Genomic DNA, 16,330 nt, shown 5'->3' with positions numbered 1-16,330 from the left:
CATGGAGTGTATTCTCTCTAAGTAATGAAACATGAATTGCTGTAGTAAAATAAAATAAAATCTCTAACAAAGGGCTTATAAAGAGATTTAGGGGATAGAGTGGTTTACTTAGAGATCACGAAATTAGATTCTATGGGGAAAGAATAAACTAACAAAAAGGAAGTTTATGCAACTTTGTTAAACTTCTGTCATTCAAAATAACACATTAAATCAATTTCATAACTGTAGTATCATCTGTATGTCCTTAGAATGTAAAAGCACAAGAAGTAACCAAAGGGTTTTTCAGCTCAAAAACACAGGGCAGAAGGATAAATCATCTAGCTGCCATCTTGCAACCAGTCCAAACTTACTGACAATTCTTTCCTCAGAAAAGCATTAACTCTTCTCAGTAAATCTACCTTTAAATAACAAGGTTTGCTAATGGCCCCAAGTGCTACATACCTCTCTCCCTCTCCTTTTGTTATTTCTCATTATTTCTCTATTAACATGACATGGGACAGCAACATACAAACATGGAAGGGAGAAAAGAAGCAAAAAGTAAATTTTGGCCAACTTATCTTTTTTTCTGCTTTCTGGAAATACCTAAGATATGATATAAGGTAACTTGTCAGCTCACAGGTGGATGATGAGTCACAGCTCATCAGTTCCAGGGGACACATGTCATTCCAATAATTCACACTGTGAAGGCATACAACTGACCACATATTGAAGTTTGAGAAAGCAACTGAAAAGGAAGAAGTAGCACCAAGGGAACTGATCATCTTTATTATGCAACAAAAAGACAAACAGAAAATAAAATACTTTAATAGGAGAAAAACAGAAGGTACAACTCAAACATAATAACATATTGAAACCATACATAATGCAACATGAACATGAAAACATTGTTTAACAGCAATCTTCTAGTAAAGATCGCATGTTCTGAGCATCACCCATCACATATACACAGCTTTTTGTGCATGTCTGAGTTTCAGTGAGAAAGATCATGACCAGTAGGAACATATTTAAATAGTTTAATTTTCATTAAACGCTTACCTAGTGAATGTATTGGATGCAATCTCTTCATATTAAAAGTACAAAATCCTAAGCAAGGCCGCGCCTGCCAATACAGATTTTAAATAAAGAGGATAAACATTTTGCAAGGGTTTTTCTTTATATTGCTTTAATACACATTTGTTGCTTTAAAATGTGTATTTAAGTCTCTCAACATTTAAACATGACTAAAATGCTCAGCAACTACTCATCAAGTGACAACTAATTATTGCTATAAAAAATTGCTTCCCAGAGTTTTAAAACAGATGTAATTTAATTTGCAATTCTCAAGATATATTCAAGTAATAAAAATAAACTAGTTCCAGTGTCCATGAGGCATTCAGAATCTGTATTGGCTGTAGGCATTTATTGCCAGATCATATAAATATTTTATCGAAACTAAAAACATTAACTAAACTTATATGTAACTGTTAAAACTCCTTAGGAAATGTATGCAGTAATAAATCACCACAGTATGTATTTTTACTTCAAAAAGGTAAAACTTTAGCATCAGGCTACCTTGAACTTCATTTCTGTCTCACAGGCACTGTCTCATAGTTGGCTTTACAGAGCAAAAGTAAAAACCTAAATAATCTTTCCTGTTGGATCAGTGAGCCACTTCAAGTGGTCACACAAGCACTAGAGCTGACAGACAAGTGAGAATACACAGACAAGAGTATGGTGGCAAATAGGAAGTTGGAATACAACATCAAAGTGTGGTGTGCTGTCAAAATACTGCAGTAAGATGGTAACAAAATGCAAGAACTTTTGGGCTGTTATAAAAAGGATATAACATTCAGCCATTTCTGAAATGGACAACTTTCTCTGTACTTCGGCCAGCAATGCCTTCAGGAATGTTTTACACTCTTAAAAATGTAAGCTAGAAAAGTCAAGTTACAACGTATTCTGGTTTAGTTCCAACACTCAATAAAGTAGAACTTAGATTCAGTTCTGAAACCCAGTACATTGCAGAATGAGGCATTTCAACATTACCAGTTTTGGAATATGAAATATCCCAGCATTTAAAGAATAATCAAAACCTCTGTTCAGAGCCCAAATGGGAGGCAGGGTATAAGAAACAGATTGTACTTTGGCTGCACAATTGATTACTACACATAAATCACCAACTAGACTAAGAAAATTACTGGGGATGTTTTCCACTACATATGCAACACTCAATAAGAACAATAGCTTGACAATGGGTGATGGCAACACAGGATAAAGAGTCCTATACCTAAATGGTATATGTTCAGAACAGTCTCTGTTTAAACCTCCATAATGTATGTTGTGCAACCTTCTTTCCTCTCCTCCCCTTTAGTATTAAATAAAAGATCTTAGAACTCTTTTACAAATGGATTTTTCATTTAAAGTCAAAATTGCATTATTGCTCTATTTTCTCCGATTTTAACAATGGTCTTGCTGGGAATGTGGAAATCTAAAATAGGAGCTCTTAAACTGTGTTGGTAACTATTTTAGAGCAAGTCTTTTCTTCTGAACTGTTTTCTCAAGCCTTCAGATGCAGGAGATGTACAAGTTTTAAACAGCTTTGTCAAAATAAACAAGTTTGTTTCTGAGTGTTGGTAGGTGTGAAGCCAATTAGTTATTTAGCTCCACAACCTTCCATGAAAGACAGGACAGAGCAAAAATTCAATTCCAAATGCAACAACAGGAGTTCTTAAAAAGCTCCAACAAAATGAAAAACTATCTGATCACAGTCAGAGGCCAAAAGAGTATAACTTTTGCATGTCATCTTTGCTCAGAAATTATGTCATCAAAATCGCTCAGAAAATATGTCATCTTCCTTAGCAGTTGGGAGTATTAGGAATACTCCACACTCATCACATTAGTAAGCAAGCATTCTATTTCAGTTATGCTCCAGAAGCGGAAAAAATAGATGTAATTATTCATAGGCAATGGTATCATTCTTTCTCAATGAAAGGTGAAAGAAGCCCTGCTCTGCATTGTTAATCTGTAGAAAAGAAATATATTAATTTTTTAAGCTGTTGTTATTTTCAGTCACATAGCAACAGTAAAAAATTAATCACAACATCAAATAAAATTTGTCCTTGGCAGGAAAAGAAAAAAAATAAATTATTATCTCATAGATACCTTAGAAGACAGCTGAACTTAAACAAACTCAACAGTGCAACAGAGCATCCTTGATATCTTTCTAAAGATACTTTCTAAGTTGTTTTTGGTGAATTAAAATATCCTACATTAATCATAGAAACTATGTAATTAACAGAGTAGTAAAGGTTAGAGAAAATCAAGACAAGAGTGAGAAGTTCCAAAAAGGTCCCTAATTCCACAGGGACAGATCTCGGTAAAGATGTCAAGCTTGAGTTTCAGCAAAATCATTTATCAAAAGTCCTTGTGAGTGTGAAAAAAAGTTTAGCCTGAAAAGTAGTTACTGAATACCATTTTTATTAATATACACTTCAGATCACCAACAGAAGTAATTTTTCTCGCAGATGATCAGTAAGATGGAAGGGGCTCTGCTTTAAAAGTTCACATGACAGGATTCCTGAACTGCATTTTGGTATTGGGCTTCTTCATCAAGCTGAAGATTCTAAACAAAATGAAAACATCATAAAAATGGACAAATACTCAAGATGTACCACAATCATTAGTTTAATTATTCCTCTTCCACATTTTTATATAGGAATTGGCACCTAGATGAAGACTCTTCATCTTTATGTGTACTAGATGACTGTTTCTGTTGCACAGTATCTTTTATTGAACCAAATACCAAGAGACACTTGAGACAGGAGAAGAATCAGATGAGTGGGACAAGGCTCATTAAGCAGAAGGGTCCATCTTCTCTCCCTGGCTCAACTCCATTATGGAACAGCCAGCTCAGGAAAGCTGACTGTGTCATGCAATTCTTATAGCAGAGCTTCTAACCAGCCATAACATTCTCCATTAATGAAAACAAAATGTGATCCCCAGACAACAGTAATCATAGATTGTTGAGAATATACTGCTTAAAATGAGAAAGCAAACACACATCACAAAAGACGTGTGTTTAATCCTGCTACTTTTCCAAAGCTATCTTCCAGGTTGCTACTTTGCCAGAGTAATACATCTTTTTAGTGCAATTCTGGCAGTTTCCCCAAATCAGAATTCCTTTCACCAGTTTTACGTCATCAAACATGCAAGATGGACTCACAGTGAAGAGCCTAATTGCCTGTATTAAACTCATGCCTTTATCACAGATCACTGAACTCAGAGAATAATATATATCATCTTTGCCATCTTGAACCATTGAGGCTGCTTATGCCTCAAATACTATGCCTGTCCCACACAAAGCTTAACGAGCATACCCCAAGGCCTGTCAAACTCTACAGAAACTACAACTCAAATTCTCCAGCTTTCTGAACCCACAAGCCAACAGGTTGACTTGACTTAGGAACCAACCACTGACTATATCTGTGTATGTAGTTCTGCATCTACTCCAAGGTCATTTACTCAAAGACAGCCTGAAAGGAGGCAACCTGAACACCAACTTAATGACACATCTCTTTTCAGTCTCTCTCACAACATACTGGAAGAGAGGCTGTAGCAGCAATACCAGCTAGTCAAGCTGCACTTTGAGTCCTGAGATTATGATTTAGCAATTTCTGCCATAAAGGGTCAATAATGTCAATAAAACAGACTAGCATCTATTTTACTTTCCCTAGAAGCAGCAGTAATAAACTGTTCTAATAAACACAGTAAAAGTAATAAATTGTCTACACTGAGAACACTAAGATAAAGGTTTAAGTCAGTTTGGGGCAATTTAACTATTCCCAGTAGCACTTCATGTTGAGAGTAGAAAGTTTAAGAACAGACAGGTCTACTTCTGAGTTCCATACAAAGCAGGAACATAGCATGTCCAGAGCACAGGTCTGGTACAAATTTTTTATTCAGCATTTTTATTTATAGAAAAAAAAAGTTACCATTTATTCCTCTACACATCAAAGAAGAAAAAGCTTACCACAAATTCTCCATAATCAAACCGGTGTCTTAGATTTAGATGGCCAACAAGATTTCTAGTAACCTGGTTAGTATCTGCCCAAGGAAGAGACACACAAATAGGACAGATCTGTATTGGGAGGGGGAGGAGAAAGAGAGAATAAAAAAAAAAAAAGGGTTATTGGTAATACAGAAAGCATTAAAGACATGCTCTACAAGAATAACTAGTTTATTACTCATCCACTACCAAAATAGAGATGTTAACATCAAATCATAATTCTCAAGAGTGTTTTTCCTCAACTGTGTAACATTCAAAACGTATATTTCAACTTGCTGGATTTCTAAAGTGTTTCTCTTAGGGATGGCAGATTATCATGTCCATCCAACATTCAGTCAGTTTAGAAAAGAAAGTGATTACTGCATCCTACTTATTCTTTGGGAGAATTTTCATACAATTGAGCTGATCAAGCAGAAAACCAAACACATTTTTCTCCTTCAGACCCTTTGATTACATCTTAGATTACTTTCCAAGTAACTGCAGGTTTCCCATGAAACAACAGTTACGTTAAATATGGGATTCTATAGAAACAGATCTGAAATACTAAATTAAAAAGAGTTAAGTGTCAGGCTCAAAAACTGAGCTTGTTTCACATCAAGATAAATGAGCTAGCTGAGTCAGAAGTGCCTTAGGACCACCAGGCTGGACATGAAATGTTTTCATGTGAAAGTTACTCCTCAAGACAAATGCACTGCATGAAGTATATTGTCTTTCTCAGACCACAGTGACTGTTACAGATATAGAGTAGCTACTGCACATTTAAAATTGTCCACATAATTATAATGAAAATAGCTTAAGAAACATACATAAGCAACTCAACTTACCACGGGAACCATCTGATAAAGATGTCTATTATTACAGTGATCCAGCAAGCGCTGTCTGGTAAAATTGGCTTCCTGACACAGGGGGCATTTGAAGGTTGGGTGTCCACTGTAAACAGAAATACACAGTATTAAAAAGAAAAGAGAGTTTTAGAAGCAGTGTTACAGAGAGCTTAATTCATCTGTTATCTCCTAATTGTCTTCCCTTGTTTTGATAAAAACAAAAAAAAAAACCCCTCATCCTCACTGACACAGCAGCAGATCTAATGCAGTTCCACTGCTACTTCCAAATTGCAATTTTAAGGTACATTTATAATTTGTATGTCTAAGTGCATTCTTCTTAGAACTGGGCTTCTTTTGTTCCAAAATTCTTTTGTTCCAATTGCAGCTACATGCTGTTCTTACTTTCTGATAACATCTTTTAATGCAAATCCTTCCAGAAAGTACTAAAAAACCCAATTTCTAATGTATACATGCAAATGTAGAAGAAACTACAGCATTTTTTTAAAACAACTTCTTGAAGGTGTTTCTAGAGGGGTTTTTTGTTTTTAAGTCAGTAGAAGCTTGAACTGTGACTATCTGGATCTACTTTAGTAACAGCTATAGGGAAATAAGCAGCCTACCTTGTTTCTCCTTGAAGTATTTGACTATTAGCCATCTCGCCATTATCAGATATTGCATCACTCCTGCTACTTTAAATAAAGAAAAAAAAACAGCAATGAAAATTGAGAGTATTTTACTCCACTATAAAAATTTTTTAAAGTTTAACTTTAATGGGGGAGGGAGAGGAAAAAAATCCATCAAGTCCCATAAACGTCAAATCAACATACAGTGCACATATTTTAACTGTCACAACTTTTCCTTTAGATCAAGATACGTCCAGAATATATTTACAGAATCACAGAATCATCAAGGTGGGAAGAGACCTTCAAGATTATCTAGTCCAGCTGTCAACTCAGCACCACCATAATCAACCCTAAACCATATCCCCACATGACGCATATTCAGACACCTCTCGAACACTTCCGGAAACGCAAACTCCACCACCTCCTGGGCAAATTATTCCCATGCCTAGCCACTCTTCAGTGGAAAAAAAAATTTTCTAGTATCTGATCTGAACTTTCTCTGATACAACTTAAGGCCACTTCCTCTTGTCCTTTCACTTGTGACGTGGCAGAAGAGGCCAACCCCCATCTCACTGCAACCTCCTGCTGGGTAATTCTGGAGAGCAATGAGGTCCCACTTGAGCCTGCTTTTCTACAGGATAAACAACCCCAGCTCCCTCAGCCACTCCTCATAGGACTTGTGCTCCAGACCCTTTGCCAGCTTCATTGCTCTTCTCTGGACACGCTCCAGCACCTCAACGTCCTTCTTGTAGTGAGGGGACCAAAACTGAACAAAGGATTCCAGGTGCGACCTCACAAGTGCCGAGCACAGTGGGAAAATCACTTCCCTAGTCCTGCTGGCCACACTATTGCTGATGCACATCAGGATGCCACTGGCCTTCCTGGCCACCTGGGCACACTGCTGGCTCATGTTCAGCTGGCTGTTGACCAGCACCTGAGTCCCTTTCCTCCAGGTATCTTTACATACACTCTTCCCCACACCTGTAGCAGTGGCCAGGGCTGTTGTGACTCAACTGCAGCACCTGGCACGTCATCCTGTTGAACCTTATGCAGTTTGTCCTCCGCCCATCAATCCAATCTGTCAAGGTCTCTCTGCAAGGTTTTTCTACCCTCCAGCAGACCAACACTCCCACCCAACTCGGTGTCATCTGCAAATTGACTGAGGGTGCACTCGATCCCCTCATCCAAATCATCAATAAAGATATTAACCAGGACTGGCCCCAAAACTGATCCCTGAGGAACACCACTAGTGACCAGCTGCCAACTGGATGTAAGTCCACTCACCACTACACTCTGGGCCCAGCCATCCAGGCAGTCTTTTTTTACCCAGAGGACAGTGCACCTGTCCAAGCCATAGGCTGCCAGCTTCTCCAGGAGAGTACTGTGGGAGACAGTGTCAAATGCTTTACTGAAGCCTAGACAGAAAACATCCACAGCCTTTCCCTCATCCACTAAGGGTCACTTTGACACAGAAGGAGATCAGGTTGCTCAAGCTGGACCTGACTTTTGTAAACCCGTGTTGGCTGGGTCTGATCCCCCGGTTGTCCTGCACGTGCCACATCATGGCACTCAGGATGATCTGCTTCATGACCTTCCCCAGCACCGAGGTCAGTCTGACAGGCCTGTAGCTCCCTGGATCGTTCTTCTGATCCTTCTTGTAGACTGGCATCACATTTGCATGGATAATTTAGTTACCATGGTGATCCTCAGTGGACTATCATGCAGCTTTACAGGAAAATGGTATCTAATACAACAAACATTTAGTCAGTAAGAAGGGTAATGGAGATGACAGCCAAGTAACTCAAAAACCATTATGAACTACATGAATGTAAGACAGGTAGCACTTTCTAAGTTTTTTGACTTAGGATTTAACTGCCATGTGTTTACAGAAATGATTTACAACTTTCAACTACAACAAGGAAAGTTTTCTTATGCTGAGCACAAAACAAACTTATTTTCTAAAGTAAAAGCAACAGAGAGGAACATTTTAGAAAGTAAATTTGACTGTATATGCACCTCTAGCTAAGCCAGAAGAAACTGTCCAAACATGCTGATCCTACTAAGGATATCAATATTTACAGTTACAGATAAGGTCATGGTAAATTTTTTTATATATCTGTGATATTCTAAGCATGGGTATTCTACTGTTGCATACTCAATAAAAAGTGATATAATAATATCCACACACTTTGGCGAAACATTGCTGCAGCTAATTCTGGGAAGAGCTTCGACTTCCAATATACTGATGGGTTAAAAGCCAAACAGAGAAGTTCAGACTGCTAAAAATAGAAAATTGATGGCAAAATAAAGTAAATAAAGGACAGGATATATATTAAAAAGCTCTGTAAAACTAGCATGTAAAAAAAGTTCTTCAAAAATAACCCAAAATCCCCAACCTCATCCATCAGTGAGAATGTATGAAAAAAAAAGTTCTTTAGCTTTACTGCCTGAAAACAAGTGGTGTCATTTGATTTTATGGTGTGTAACATACTGAAGTTCCTTACACATTTCATAAGAGATCTATTCAAAATAAATTCAATCAGAAAGTAAAAGCTTGCACAGTAATGTTTTGAAACAGGATAGCCACTAAAACAAACTTAGGAAGGGGAGGGGGAATAAAAATAGACAGGAACTTCCCCGGAGGTAAATATTATGAAAGATGTTACAAAGAGTAAGCTGCTCAAATGCTGTCAAGGCAAGGAAAGCAAGCTACAAATACCAAATACTTTTTAGGAGAGTCTCTACAAGACATTCCAAAGCCATCATGCAGAAAGGTTTTCTTCTGTATGCTAAGAGTAAAGAAAAAGACCTGGAAAAACTCATACTTGAAACATAAAAATATGGACAATAATTACTGCAAAAAGAAGGAATTCCCTGGAAAAAATTAATTTCCATGGGCAGAGGGGGTGGGGAAAGAAGAAGATGAACTGTTATGTACAGAACACCCTGATTACCTGTTCCCTGTTGAATCTTGGGAAATCTGTAAGTTTGGAATAATTGAAGAAACACCATATTCATCCTGATACTTCTTACAGGTTTTATAATGCTGTCTCATCCACGAAAATCTAACCTGAAAATGAAATGCCAAATTACTGAAATCATACTGAACAATCCAAGGATAGAAGGAAGAGGTAATTCTGCCAACAGAAAGCAAGGCATACAGGAATTTTGTAGATATCATATGCAGCAGAAACCAGAACTTGTGTCTCCCCTCTGAGCATGAACACTTTCTTCACCAACAGGACATCTTTGACTCCTCTTTGCTTAGAGCCTCTGTCACTCTGTGAGACTGGAGAACACTGCAGCTCTCCACTCCCCACTCCGCCAGGCATTTGAGGGCTCTCTCAGGGGTGAAAGATGTGAATAAATGCCATTTAACTGAAACAAAGTCACTGAAACTACACCTCCCAGGTCCAGGATCAATAACTGATGAGCTACAACGAGGGGCCATGAGGATGGGATAAGAACCAGTGCTCCTTCATCTTTCTCTGGCCTGCTGTTACCTCATGCAGAGGAACTTTTATTTTTTTTTTTGCATTAGGTGTGTTCCTTTTCTCTTTTAGAGGGGAGGGAAAAAAATAGGTGAATGAATACTAAATTAATGCTGCTTATCCACCTTTAATTCAAGGTAAGACAACAAGTTGCTTAGATTTGTCAGAAGACAGCTGGGTTGGACATGCCCTAAATCAGAATTTCAGGTCCAACAGCACTGTCAGAAGGTGCTCACAGGTTTAGAGGCTGAACAAGATCATATCTCACATGCCTGTGCCTGAATTCCATTAAAATTCTTGCTTGGTTCTTGCTTCCAGTTTACTAACTTCCTATCAGTTTCTTTCTCCCCGCTTTTCATCCCAATGAATCACATGGAACAAAGCAAGCAAATGAGGTTTCCACTAGTACTAATCTTCGCATTGGCAGAAGTAAGTCCCAAGTGAAACGAAACAAACATGAAGACTACCCGGGTTCGATGCAATCTGTTATAAACAAAATGCGTGGCTGAAATTCTGCATTCATTTATACCAGAAGAAAGATTACTCTTGGATTGAGTGGGGGGGGTCATGATTTCACCTAATGTTCTGAAAGTAATGGCCCCTTGACAAGAGAAACAAAGGGAATGTAAAAAGACTGATGGGGAAGGAGGAAGTTAGGTATGATTGTATGTGCACTGAAAGTAATCAAGCCACTTTTTCCATTTGTTTTAAATTAAATTTTATAGAGGCTCTAAGCACTTTCATCTCCATATTGAAAGTTTCTGAGGTTTTCCACGTATCTGCAACTTTCATGTTCATCTCCCTAACTTTTCTTTTGCCAGTTTTATAGCTATATCCAGTTTTCCCATTTCTTTTTAAGAAAAACTGGCACTCCACTAAAAATGCCTTTACTGACAACTCAAGATCCTCTTTGAGTTTACATCTGTTGGGTATAGCTAGGCACTGCATGCCTAGCATATGCACAAGCCATACAAAGCTAAGTTCAAAATGCTACAGGCTCTTTAGCCCCAAGACAAGAATGGCACACACTAAAAGTGCGTCCGGACAAACATATGAAAAATTATTCAACTTTTTTTTTAAAGTTTTACTCTACCTGCTTCTCACAGCATCTACAGCCCCCAGAAGCTTTCTTCATACTGTTTTCAACATCTAGAGCCCTTTTGGGATACGTTCTTTCTTTTTTAGTCACACTCCCCCGGCAGAGAGGACAATGCGTTCCACTTTCTCTTATAGCTGTCAAGAAGCACTTCCTGCAAAACCTAAATTAAAAAGTTACCACAAACAAAGGTTAGCAAAATGAACAGATACTTTGTCCTTGAAGAGAGCTAGGTGATTGTTAGGAAAAAAAAGATATATCAGAGTAATGATCTACTGAACACAAATCTTTATAAGGAAAATGAAACAATGGTGCTTATGAAGAAGAATATGGAAATTAGGGGAACTTGGCAATGCACTTTAGGTAAAGCTCTTATTATTTATTGACTAGTATGGCTGCACACCAGACTGATCATTAATTAGATATTAAATGGTGCAGCAAGCACGTGATATTGGACAATCTTATCAGAGGAATTCCTGTTTATTGTCCTTAAGCAGAACCAGAAACACTGCAAAGCTTCATTCAGCACGGGTTTCCAGAGACCTCAGTCCACCAGCTTTTGCAGCCCTCTCTTTCCTCACGCACCAGCTGCCAAAAGTATTTTGCTTTTCTACGAAGTAGCACGTTGTAATCAAGCGTCCCTCTGGAAAAAAAAATGCTGAATAGACGAGCTGAAAAGAAAGAACAACTCATACTACAGTCCTTGTTCGAAAAGGAACGAGGAAAACCATGAAGTGAAAAAAACGCGAGTTAGGTTAGAGGGTGCAGTGAAACTCCCTCGCCACCGACCAGACCGCCGCGGGGGCTTTTCCTCAGTGACCGGTCCTCGTCGGCTACAAAGGAAAGAGGCGAAGGGAGGCTGGGGCAGCACTGGGCTCGTCATCCTCACAGCCAGAGGCTCCAGGCCGAGGGTCCGAGTGGGGGGGAGCAGAGGAGCACAGGGCGGAGAGCCGGAGGAGGCGAGGAAAAGGCTTGGGAAGGGGCGAGGGGCCGGGATACCCACACGTGCTGGCAGTTGGCGGTCCTCACGGGCGTTTTGAACACCTCCTGGCACACCGGGCAGTAAAAATCATCCTCGCTGAAGCACGCCGGGGCCGCCGCGGCCCCCTCGGCCATGGCAACACGTCAGGGCCTCTCCGGCAGGAGCGGGGACGAGGGACAAGCCCCGCCCCGGCGGACTGAGGCGAGCCCGGCTCCGCTCCCGGGGGCCGCCGCCGGGGGCCCAGGGGCGGATCGCTGGGGGCACCCGGCACCGGGTGGGATCCCGGGTGGGATCCCGGCCGGGCTGCGGCGGCGGCGGCGGAGCGGAGCGAGCCCGGCCTGCCCTCCGCCGGCCGCCCCTCGCCCCTCCTCCCGGCCGGCCCGGGGGAGCCCCCGCCCCGCGCTCTACCTGGCGCCGCTCGGGCAGGAGGGACGCGGCAGCTCCGGCCGCTCTCCCGGCGGCACCCGGGGGGGCAGGGGCGGGGCCGGGGTTTCCATGGCGATCGCCTCCCGGCCCGGCGGCGCCGCTACGACACGGCGGGGCGGCCCCTGCTCCGCCCGGCCCGGGAGGATTCCCCGCTCCGCCCCCCGCGCCGCGCCCGCCCCGCCGCCCGCCGGGGCCTGCCGAGGGCTGCTGGGGAGTGACGAAACGGCGGCGTTCGCGGTCGTCTTCTGCACAGAGAAAACGTGCCTGCCCTCTGTTTCGTTTGTTTCTAGATCGACATGTCCAGATAACAGCTGGTGGAGGGGCTGGAGCACGAGTCCTCTGAGGCGCGGCTGAGGGAGCTGGGGTTGTTTAGCCTGGAGAAAAGGAAACTCGGGGGAGATCTTATCACTCTACAGCTACTTGAACGAGGGTTGTAGCCGGGTGGGGTTCGGTATCTTCTCCTAGGCAACAAGCGACAGGATGAGAGGAAATGGCCTCAAACTCGGCCAGGAGAGGTTCAGGTTGGACAACAGGAAGAATTTCTTCCCAGAAAGGGTGATTAGACATTGTAGTGGTCTGTCCCAGGGGGTGGTGGAGTCACCATCCCTGGAGGTGTTTAAGGAAAGACTGACTGGATGGGGCACTTAGCGTGATGGTCTAGCTGACAAGGTGGTGTTCGGTCGTGGGTTGGACTCGATGATCTCACAGGTCTTTTCCAATCTAATTAATTCTGTGACTGGTACTAGCGGTGATTTTTTGCAGTAGTTTTAGAAGTATTACTGATATTTGGGGCAAGATTTCCACCTCCTGAATGATCCTGACCAAAAAAAAAAAAAAAAAAAGAGAAGAAAAGAAAATATCCAGCTGTCTGACTGTGCGCTTTTCTTCCAGAATAAGGAATTTTAAGAATCTCAGTCTAGCAGTATAGTTTCTACTTAGATTTCTCCAGGTAGAAGAGACTTTGGACCTGTTAAGCACATCTAGCACTGACCTCATTTGGATGTAACTCTTGGCATATGAACAACAAACAAAATGTTGGAAATGCTTTAAGAAGAAATGGGTTTGTAGAGAGTATATCAATTATATTAATTAGTGAAGGTTGTAATTATAATAAATCTAAGCTTCAGGCTAGGCCTGATCTCTTGCACTGTATCAAAGATCATAGAATCATAGAATGGTTTGGGTTAGAGGGGACCTTAAAGATGATCTAGTTCCAACCCCCTTGCCATGGACAGAGGCACCTTTCACTAGGCCTTGAACACTTCCAGGGATGAGGCATCCACAACTTCTCTTCCAATGTTAGGGCTGAAAGAAACGGATGTTCACTTTGGCTTCCCCTGTTTCCTTGAGACTGCAGCTCTCTGTACCATAGCTGTTCAGAGAACTCTAGCTGGGGAGATCCTCCACTCTCTCTAGCCTGAAGTTAGAGTTTTGTGGAAGAGAGAGTGCAAAACACTAATACCTGTGGATCACATGGGCATTCAGCCTCCAGCATTTCAAAACTGAGAGTCTAAAAGCTTCAGACATCCGCGATCGGCAGCAAGAGGCAATGCCCACAACACATCTGGGATCATGGTTCGGAGGGGAGAGAAGGAACTGCAGGGAGTGAAGCTGAAGCTAAGTTGTCTTCGGATAAGTATGAGAGGTTAACCATCCTCTGATTCTGCAAAGGATGCTGCCTCTGTTTTTGTTCAGTATCAGTCACAATTACTATTAGCTACTTGTCCTAGTTAGGACAGCTGAGATCAGTTCATCATGGTGGGTGTAACCCAAAACTGTATTCTATAGCCTTCCATGTCATTTCCCAGAAACTAGACTATTGTTGTCAATAGACTATTCGCACCCTCTGCCCATAGAGCATGGTGGGTGTAACCCAAAACTGTATTCTATAGCATTCCATGTCATTTCCCAGAAACTAGACTATTGTTGTCAATAGACTATTCGCACCCTCTACCCATAGAGCCTGACTCCTCAGGCTATAAACTAGGTGTTAAGAGGCCTGTGAGATAGAAGGATGTTTCTGTCCTCACACCCTTTGTGAACTCCCCGCCCTGAGGGGAGTACCAAGCATTCCTGCCTGAACTGGAGGATATATAATCTTGGAGTTTTGGAACATTTTTTCAACCCACTCGTGGGATCCAGAGGACGGCTGCATCTCATCGCTCTCAACCAGACTTAGACCACCACTGGACTGCGATCACCAGTTCTGGCCAGACTGCAGCAGCTCTCCCACCAGCAGGTTCTTCCCCTCTCCCTTTACTTTGGACTCAAACAGGGCCCAAGGAACACCACTTTGTTCAGGCCCCAGGGTACTGGGTTATACATTTGGGTTTTTGTGGGTTGAGACCAATTGTTTGTTTGTATTATTGTACTTACTGTATTATTTTAATAAATTGTTATTCTGACTTATAATCTCTCCTTTGAGTTGGGTTCATTCCCCCTGCTGGTTAACTTTTAAACCAGCACACTACTAATGCTAGTATCTTCCTAAGGAAAAGCAGAGACAGCAGAACAAAAGGCAGTGACTGCCCTAAATACCTTCTTTTTAGACCATGTGGAGACAAAATTTGCATGCTTTTAGGTACCTGGAGATGTGAAACACTGAAGGGAAGCACATTCAAAGCCTTGCGCCCGAAGTGAGTTAGGTCGCCTGGGCTGGGATATTTGCTGCCCATGCTTCAGGTCAGGAGAAAAGTCTGTGGAAAAGACAGAACTTCCTGGTCAAGAGAGGACAGGCCTAGGATTTGAGGTGTTGTGCAAAGATGTTCTCTGGTAACTGTGGCTGTGCTAGCTCAGGAGGTTACTGCTCCCCTGCACTCATCACTGCTGCTGAGGGTTTGCTGAGCTGTTCATAGGCTGGCAAAATACCCCTACTATTTAAAGTGATTGAATATCTTCTTCCCTGAAATGAAGCAGGAAGCCAGACTGGTAGATATGAGTAGGCTTGATGAGTAATGAGTGGCAGTTGGTGGCAGTAGCCTCATCAACACACAGTCAGAAGAAACAGAACTACACCTTAAGCAGTAAACAGCCTGCAGAATGTTTCTTGTATGTGTTTGTGTCAGCTAGGACCACACCACAATTGTGTATCAGCTTCAGGTGCACCCCAGCCGTGCCATGCCAATACATTAAAAGCAATTACTGAACCCTCAGTTCAGATGCTACACAGCACCTTGTGTTACTCTTTGGGAGAGAGGCAGCATGGCCTTCAGCTTCAGCACACAAGAGGCTAGCAGAGATAAGCTTCTGAGTCTTTTCAGTCTTCTTGTATGACTTCAGCAAAGTATGTCCTTATGCCGCAGTTTCTCGATCTGTAAAAAGGGAGCAGGTTTTAATCACCAAATAAGGCTGTTATGAAGTTAAATTAATGATTGCAGGTAAAGAGGATTATGTCTTTTGAAGGCAGGTGTTAAAAAAAAGCAAAGATTTATTACTAAGGCAATAGGATAGATCCATTTGAACTTTGTTTGGGAGACCTCAGTATTTATTGATTAGTAGCTTTGGCAGGTGGAGAAATTGTGCAGATGACCTCAGGGAAGTAAACTATAGGAAGGTGTCTGTGAAGGCATTCATGCTCTTGTTAACATTATTGTAAATCTTAATCCTTTAATAAAGCTGTGACCTTGGAGTTGACAACTAGTGCGCCATGGAGCAATACAGAGCATGGCACCAGCCTTGTAAATCTTGTGTAGTTTATGCCATTCACATAAACAACATGTAAAGAGAAATCAGGCAGCTGAAGTTTATTAAATTCATTTCTTGGAAGGAAAGCATTTTAAATCAGACTTTTTAGATTAAATGAAACCAGTGGCCCTGCCAGCTTTTTATTCCTCATGATAAAATG

General features: G+C 41.4%; 1 protein-coding gene across 2 annotated transcripts; it reads right to left on the bottom strand.

Annotated features, from left to right (window-relative positions):
- Positions 1-742: 742 nt before the first annotated feature.
- On the bottom strand, positions 743-12,498 carry RNF138 (ring finger protein 138). 2 transcript variants are annotated; one of them, XM_051770101.1, is made up of 7 exons: positions 12,082-12,498; positions 11,076-11,241; positions 9,446-9,561; positions 6,489-6,554; positions 5,869-5,974; positions 5,009-5,116; positions 743-3,601 (listed from the first exon to the last, which is right to left on the bottom strand). In XM_051770101.1, the coding sequence occupies exons 1-7, from the start codon at positions 12,192-12,194 to the stop codon at positions 3,533-3,535; spliced, it is 744 nt and encodes a 247-aa protein (XP_051626061.1). In that variant the 5' UTR covers positions 12,195-12,498; the 3' UTR covers positions 743-3,532. The 2 variants fall into 2 exon arrangements, with proteins under 2 accessions (XP_051626061.1, XP_051626052.1); XM_051770092.1 differs by having other exon boundaries at positions 6,489-6,557; positions 12,082-12,489.
- Positions 12,499-16,330: the final 3,832 nt, after the last annotated feature.

Source organism: Manacus candei, unplaced genomic scaffold (assembly GCF_025592945.1).
Source record: "Manacus candei isolate 608988 ecotype Guabito, Panama unplaced genomic scaffold, ASM2559294v1 h1tg000008l, whole genome shotgun sequence".
Classification (NCBI taxonomy): domain Eukaryota; kingdom Metazoa; phylum Chordata; class Aves; order Passeriformes; family Pipridae; genus Manacus; species Manacus candei.
This window is presented reverse-complemented; position numbering and strand designations above follow the sequence as displayed.

Bases quoted from the DNA above. Each gene is read 5' to 3' on its own strand.
- RNF138 (XM_051770092.1), bottom strand. From the start codon at position 12,194: ATGGCCGAGGGGGCCGCGGCGGCCCCGGCGTGCTTCAGCGAGGATGAT. The intron at 6,558-9,445 runs GTAATCAGGGTG...CTTTATTTAAAG, and splicing joins CAAGATTCAACAGGGAACAG to TAGCAGGAGTGATGCAATAT. The intron at 5,975-6,488 runs GTAGGCTGCTTA...TTCTGTTTACAG, and splicing joins ATACTTCAAGGAGAAACAAG to TGGACACCCAACCTTCAAAT.